Here is an 8,139-nt window from a genome sequence, read left to right as displayed (position 1 = left end):
TGAGCATGTGCAGTCATGTGCTGCTGCATGTGCCAACGTCTACAAGTGTGTGTGTGTGTCTGTGTGTGTGTGTGTGAGAGGCTGACAGGGATAAAAGAGGGTCATGATCACAGTTGTTGCTGTTTTTGTTGCTCACCTACTGCTGTTTCTTATTCTGTTATTTCAAAAAAGTCTTTTCTTCGACCTTCTCCGGGCTGAAATGCTCTCTCACCCCCCCCTCCTCTTTATTTATTTGAAGAAAGAGAAGTGCACCCAAGACCTCCACCCCCCTCCACCCATCAGCACCCCTCCACCCTGGGAAGGCTCCCCCACAATAACGCTGTTTAACCCGTTGCTTTCTCAGCGATCCAAATGAGGAACCCGACAAAGGGCCGGCAGCACTGCGGCCTCATCTGAGAGCCATTCAGGGTTGTTTATCACATCGTGTGTGTGTTCATGTGTGTGTGTGTGTGTGTGTGTGTGTGTGTTGTTGCACTTCTATCCTTGTGGGAACCAATTTGAGCTCTTGCACAAAAGGGCAAAGACTTGGCTGAAGGGTTAAGGTTAATTAGAGATGTAGAATTGAGACTTGGACCCAAATTAAGGCTCCAAAATTGGGAATTGAAACTTGACATAGATTTGACTACTTGAGAGCTGACGCACTAAAGACTTGACTTGAGAGCTGAAAGGAAAAACATTCAACAATAACTCAAGACTCCGTTTGAACTCGTCTAGAATGATTTGAGGCCTTGAGGATTTGACTTGAATATATCTTGAATATCTTGCGCTTGAACCTTAAAACGCATTTTGTATAATTTGAGACTCGTCTGAAATCTGCGGCAGTGTCTTGATGCAACACCACGAAAAGAGAAACGGATCAGTATCACTTTATAACATCAGAAGTTAATTATCATAACCAGATTTTTCAAGTTTTTATAAAATACAAACTTTTCTTGTTATAAAAATATGATATTTATGTAGTTATTACAAGAAACATTCCATGTTATGACATGATAATATGACCTGGAAATATCTTGTACTGTCATGAAAATGTCTGGTTATAACCTGGAATGTTTCATGTTATAACAATATAAATATTGAAGAATCTAAATATCATATTGAGGAAAGGTTTTCTGCAGTAATTTGATAAGTTTGTATTTCATAACAACCTGAAAATATCTTGCTATTACATGAAGACATCTGGTTATAACAATAAACTTTACAAATTATAATATGATACAGATTTATTTTATTATTTTCAGAAATACCCTTCCTTAGGAATGACTTGAGGACTTGACTTGGACTTATCTTGAATAAGTTGAGATACCAGTTGAACAAAAGGACTTGAACTGAACCTGGACTGGACTCAAGACTTGTAATGAATAACTAGAAACCTGACTTGAGAATTTGGTTGACTAAGCTTCGGCTCAACTTGTGGCTTGTCTCAAATTACTTGAATGACTTGAGGTTTGACTTGGACTTGGCCCCCAAAATAAATTTTAAAAATCAGCTCTGGTTTACAAATCAGCTCACAAATGCATTATGTAGCTGAGGGTCCCTGCTAAGCTTCGTGGACTAACCGTTGACATCACACCTTTCTTGTGAGGACATTTTGCCTGGTCCTCACAAAGAAATGCTTGTGTGTGTGTGTGTGTGTGTGTGTGTGTGTGTTCGATAATAAATCGAGTGGCGGTGAGCATGGGAAGCTGACAGATGCTTTGTGCGCGTGTGAATGTAAGTGTGCGTATGTGTGTGTGTGTGTGTGTGTGTGTGTGTGTGTGTGTGTGTGCTCTATTGTTCCAGCTCAGCATCCTAAATGGAACAAAAGGTTCTATAGAGCAGAGCTGAAACGTATGTGGGAGGTGTGTGTGTGTGTGTGTGCGTGTGTGTGTGTGAGAGTGTGTGTGGGCATAGGGATGAATATGAGCTCATTTCTATACGTCCATTTGAAAGAATAAGGTAGAATTTCTGTCCACACAGTTTATCACAAGCCGCTTTTAGTTAGAAAGTGCGCCACATTTGCAGCCAGGTAAATACTGCAATCTGCCATCTTGTCTATGTGAAAGGGAGGTGTAATATTCCTTCTTTTTTTAAAAAAGCCGCCACTGGGGTAGGCGTGAACATGTGGCGTGATGTGAAGCACGAAGTTGGGCGTGAACAGTGACGTACAACATATGCGTCGGAAGAATATTTCCGTGACACCCGCATCTCCTGGATCTCAGCAGCTGTCCAGTTGCTCATCTTGACGTCTGCGGATGAAGTGATGGACTGACTGCTGTGATCAGCTGTTTCCTGGTTTTAAAACTCCTCGGCTGTGGGTCGCACAACAGCGCAGGTCATCGACGCCTCCGCCTATCTCACACAATTGCCAGCATATCGACTACTTGGATTTACAAAGCAATGGAGGTGGAAAAACGTGTGTGTCCGAGGCGTCATATTAGTCGTTTTTATACTGGGCAGCAACCCGCCAATTTGGCTGTTCTTTTTACGGCTAGGTCCATGAATTTAGACATATTGAGGGTCTGTTTTGGTCCGCCAATATTATGCCTAGGAAGGGGAAGGTGGGGGAGGGGGCTGCTGTCGAGCTAGCTTCATTTAGCGGCAAGCTACTATCAGTCGCTACTTTCAAATTCAAAGCCCCCTGATAAGAACCCAGTTCTAAACTCCAATGGGGTGCAATGTAAAGCTCTTATTTTGAAGACAAATTTCAACCTGCTTCCTGTTAGCTGTCTGTTCGCTTGAGGCAGCTAACGGAGGGGGCGAGGCTCTCTGCTGCACGCTTCCTTTGATAGCGGGGGTAAAACATCTGCATGTGTTTGATTGAGGAGGCGAGAATATGGGCCACGGGTCTATAATTAAGTAAATCTATCAATGTCACCACATTTGATACCACAGCAGGGGGGGAGCACCCATGACGAAGCAGTGGCCATACAATGATTATACTGCATCCTGTCGGCCTTGAGCTGGCAGCTGCTGACACGGGTATCACGGGGCTAAATATTCTTCCGACGCATATGTTGTACGTCACTGTTCACGCCCAAATTCGTGCTTCACATCACGTCACATGTTCACGCCTACCCCAGTGGCGGCTTTTTTGAAAAGAAGGAATATTACACCTTCCTTTCACATAGACAAGATGGCAGATTGCAGCCTTTTACTAGCTGCAAATGTGGCGCATTTTCTAATTAAAAGGGGCTATTGGCAGACAAAACAGACCCCCAGTATATCACGATCTGTCTAAATTGGTGGACAGCCACATCGGTGGCTTGCTGCTCAGTATAAAAACAGCTACAGATATATTTCTCTCCTCGGGCATTAACTTTACAAAATGGGTTGGTTAATCTGTGGTAATGCATCATATAATATTAGTTTATTATACTTTGTAATATTAATTTGAATCGGCAGAGTAAACTTAAAGTGTCAGATTAATGAAGTGGGGTGAAAAGTACAACATTAATGCTCTTCCACCTGTAAAAAAAAAAAGTGACAAGTTGATGTCTTTGAATCTAGAAACAGAATCTAATCAACTCTTTTCATTTAATCTCATCCAGTTCCTTGATAAAGTTCTTCTGTAGGCACTTTATGTAAGAATGCATGTGTGGGCGTGTTGTTAATAGGTGTTGCTCTACAGAAAATGCTGACTTTTTACCCTACGTGCAACTGTAAGTGTTTTTTATTTGCATGTGTGCGTCCAGCTGGAAACAGGGGGAGCGTCTCTGGAGGCAGCGAACATGCAGAAGCAGCAGACTGGTACCTGGTGTCGGCCGTCATGATTTATGAGCTGCGAACAGTTCACCGGCTGTCGACTCCGAGATGGTGAAACTCACAGTCACATCATCAACCTCCTGGATTTATATTTCATGTCGGGCTCTTGTATAAACCACAGAGGCATGTAGCTGATGTGTGCTGACGTTTCACCTCTTGGTTCACCTCCAGATTAAAGTTTGGGAGTCTTCACTATATTTTGGCCCTCTGGCGCCATTAGTTTTCCCACCACAGCATCAGAGTCAATCAACCCAAAGATATTATTTGCTAAACTCAAAGTTGGACCTTAACTTTGCAACATGTGAGCAGAAAACTGAGATCTGAAAACGCAGAACTGATTTTAAGCACAGGGATCTCTTTTAAGACGGATCCTCCACATTAGATAAAGAAAGCCTTATCACGATGTCCGCCAAGAACAAGTTTAAATCAAATTAGCATAGTTGGCACACATTAAGCCTGGAGATGAAGCTGTGCCCAGTTGGTATCTACCCATGTGACTCATCGAAGAGCACATAGCGACTAAGTTGAGTTGAATCAAAAGACAGAAATCCTCAAAAGTTTTGAGATTTTTGAGTTTTCTGATTTTCATCAGCTGAGGTTCTCCTCCTAGACGTTGGGGATCAACTCAACTTAAAGGTCAAACTGCAAAACAATGTGTAAAGATCACAAATTTGACGTGACGATAACTGTTTTATATGTGTAAGTCCATATTTGTCATTATAACCCAAAAATCATATTAAGGGCCACTTATTTGGTTGTTCCACAGCTTTCAGACACATTTCTTGGCCTTCATCAGCAGATTGAGCCGGCTGAGATGAGGCTGAGGTGAGACCGGATATTTGCTTATGGCGAATAAGTCATACAGCCTCATTCAAATCACTCGGCTCGACTGCTTTAAACCCCAAATACTGCCAACTTGGCAAGCTGGCACTCTGCTGCAACAACAGCTCTGTGTGCATTATCTTTTCAAAATAAAAGCCAGACAATGCTGAGGTATTCAATGATCGCAGTATTTTATATTACTAATATCAGCCCAAGTCTAGTTCAGTTGTTTGTCTTGATCCTAGAGCTTCAACAATACGTTGTTTATTCGATTCATTTAAACTAAACTAAATTGATCACCAACTGTTTTGATAATCGACTAATCAAAAGTCATTTTTGAAGGAAATGTGTCAATCATTTGCTGGTTCCAGTTTCACAAATGTGAGGATTTGCTGTTTTTCATAGTCATTTATGACAGTAAATGAAGAATCTTTGGGTTTTGGACGATTGGTTCGTCGAAAGAAGCAATTTGAAGACGTCACTTTGTGCTCTGGAAACTTACAAAATGATTAATAACGACTAGAAATCGGCGTAGCTGCAGCGCTACATGGATTTTGGCTGTGTGGAAACTTAACATCTTCATGCCATCTGAGTCAACTCATCCACAGATGGAGGCCGGAAAAGCAGTAATAGAAACTATTTAAAACAACTATATACTGCTGGTTAAATGCGATAAAATCCTGACTTCATAATGTGTGTGTGTGTGTGTGTGTGTGTGCGTGTGTAAGCAGGGAGGCACATTTCTGACAAGGATCTACGAAGCTGCGTTCAAAGCCATGCAGAGAGTGTCGGAGGAGAAAGAGGGGAGGCGACGCCGAGGAAAACACAGGCTCCACAGAGGTCATGTTAAAAAGGTTTATTTCAACAACTGTCTGAATCTTGTTTTGTTTATTCTCTGGTCGAAGTCCCAAAAAAGTACAAAAAAAAACAAAAAAACAAGTACATCAAAGGATTAGAAATCACATCAATGAAAACCAAGACACATTGTGTTGCTTCTTTTTATAATCAATCCAAGCAAATTTTTTTTTTTTTTTCCAATATTTATACATACTCACTGGATTAGTCAGACAAACATCAAAACCTCTCAGTAGCTTTATCTTAATTATTATTTTTTTTTTACAATGACGTTTTACGTACGTTTTAAACTTCTGTATGATTTCTTTCTTTTTACAAAATACACCAATGCAGGCAGGGGAAGGTGTGTGTGTGTGTGTGTGTGTGTGTGTTTACATATAAGCGTGTTTATGTTTTCATCTTTTCACTGTGTGTGTATGCTTCATATGAGTGTGTGTGTGTGTGTGTGTGTGCAGGTAAGAGAGATAAGGGAGAGTAGAGTGACAGCAACAAGGGGGGCGGGGCTGCGAAACAGGGGCGTGAGTGGATGTAAGGGGGGGGGCGGGTTGCAAGGCGGCGGCGGGATGAGGCTGGTGGAGGGGGGGGGGGTTACTCTCAGCTGGGGTGGAGTGGCGGCGGCGGTGGTGGTGGTGTACGTTTTTTTTGCGGCGGCCCGGGCCGCTTGGTGGCAGTGTTGCCGTGTCGGAGACAGTTGCAGGTTGGTTGGCTGGTACGTTGACAGGCTGGTTGGTTGGTTGGTTGGTTGGTTTGTTGGTTGACCGGTTAGGCGCACTCGGCAGCGGGCGGGCGAGCGGGCGGACGGACAGCAGGGAGGGGTTTTGGGGGGGCTCCCGTTGCCGGCGCACCTTTGTCGTTTTCAGTGTCGTGTTGTCAGGTTGCTGGGGTTGTTTTGTTTTTGTTTTGTTTTCACATCATGTTGTTCTGCAGTGAGTTTACCTCCGAGGAGTTCTCCTCGCCCAGGACCTTGTGGTTCTCGTGTTTGGGGGTCAGAGAGTTGTGGATGTTGAGGGAGTCGTCCTCCTTGGTCGGGGCCTTCACCGGGTCCTCCAGCTTGTTCTGGGAATTAGGATCGTCCTACCCATGGAGGGGTGGAGGTGGAGGTGGAGGTGGAGGTGGAGGGGGTAGAAAGTACAGTTAGAACCACAAACAGTTTCATGTTCAGATGCAACTTTTACCGAGCCAATTGACAGAAAACTTAACTTTTTAATTCTTTTCAAAGCCTTTGAAGCCAATTCTGACCAACCCATCAGTGCTGGACTTCCTCAAATACACACGTTCATCTTTGTTTAAGGCAGCAACAAAGAAAACCAGCCCTTCATCCCAAAGAAACACATCCATGTTGGACTATTCTGCACATCTATGTCCAACATCGACATTCAGTGCCAATTCAGGACCAAAGTTAAATGAACAATGAACATTGTTCGGTGTTTGGCAGAATCGTCCCACATGGATGTTCTCCTCTGGTGATTGGGTTGTATGAACTGAAACTCATTATGTTTTTGAAGAATCCCAGAACTTTGGATTGTTTTCTGTTTCATGCACTCCAGCGGATATTTATGTTCCAGCTTCATGCTTTAAAGAATCCAAACCAGTGTGTTTGCAAGTTTCTCCCCTGAACTACAAATCTTTACATTCGCTCTGACCTTTTTCTGAACTCTTGCTTTACAGTTTGCATTTTTATGGTTTTGAGTCTCTTTCCAAAGCTTCAGTATTTGACAAGTTGCTGTGATATAAGCGAGCTTCTCGAGTCAACAAATAGATTTTTAAATGGTAGAGAAATGAGAAGTAAAAACAACGGATCCCTGAAACTGTTCTAAAACACAGCAGCATTATTCAATTTGTAGAAAAAGGGATAAAACCTGTAAAAAGAAGCACTGGTACGGTCCTTTAGAGACTTCCAGAATGCAGCAAAATACCATTAAATATTCAGCAAAATCAAATTGCAGATATTGTATTGTTACTTCAAGCAGAACCGGTCTCAGTAGCAGCCGTTTCAGCGGTTTGGAGGCTCCACTGTTTGATAATCATCATGCTCGGCTGGCATGTTTGCGTTTGGTTGAGGAAGCAAGCGAGGTGAGCTGCATGAGCGACACCAACCCGACCCCAACTCCCCTCTTCTTTTTTTTTTTCAGGCAAAAACCCAGGAAGCACATGCACATCCACATGCAAGACCCCTAAAATGCCCCCGTGTGCAGAAACGGTCGCTCATGCAGAACGCCTCGTCTCCTCCCGCCTCACCTCCTCCATCTATTTACTGCCCCGAAACAAAAACAAAAAGAGGAATAATCTCTCCACCCTGGCCTTTTTTTTTCTTTCTTTCTTTCTTTCTTTCGTTCTTTCTGTCGGTACCACCGTCATACATACCCAAGCAGTCGCTGGAGGGGGGAAAAAAAAACAACAACGTGTTTTTAAGAGGTTTCAATTCAATTCATCTGAATCTAATTAAGGTCAGGGGGAACAAATTGATTGCGGAGTCCATTTTGGCTCTGTTTTTCCAGCCTCTTATCCCCATTAATATTGCATGGCATCATCGACCCTGCTGCGCCCAGGCATCCTGGGGCGTCCGTCTGCGCCTCTTCGCCACACACACACACGCACAAAGGCCACACACACACACACACACACACTCTTACAGACAGGCACACAAGTGGAGAATGGTGAGATGGACACATTCATTCAGACTCACACATCAGATTCCAGACCCTGAGGCCTGTGCCA

The 8,139-nt window shown here is 43.3% G+C and overlaps 1 protein-coding gene across 12 annotated transcripts in view; it reads right to left on the bottom strand.

Annotated features, from left to right (window-relative positions):
* Positions 1-5,407: 5,407 nt before the first annotated feature.
* LOC115567143 (chondroitin sulfate proteoglycan 5-like) overlaps positions 5,408-8,139 on the bottom strand; it is a 59,225-nt gene continuing 56,493 nt past the window's right edge. For 7 of the 12 annotated variants that reach the window (XM_030393429.1, XM_030393419.1, XM_030393422.1 and 4 more), the window contains one exon: positions 5,408-6,495. In XM_030393429.1, coding sequence (XP_030249289.1) covers positions 6,456-6,495 — 40 coding nt within the window. In that variant the 3' untranslated portion in view covers positions 5,408-6,455. The remainder of the gene's footprint in view (positions 6,496-8,139) is intronic. The other 5 variants (XM_030393427.1, XM_030393423.1, XM_030393420.1 and 2 more) reach the window with 2 other exon arrangements.

Source organism: Sparus aurata, chromosome 17, assembly GCF_900880675.1.
Source record: "Sparus aurata chromosome 17, fSpaAur1.1, whole genome shotgun sequence".
NCBI classification, from domain to species: domain Eukaryota; kingdom Metazoa; phylum Chordata; class Actinopteri; order Spariformes; family Sparidae; genus Sparus; species Sparus aurata.
Note: the sequence above shows the minus strand (reverse complement) of the source record. Positions and strands in the feature narration are given on the sequence as shown.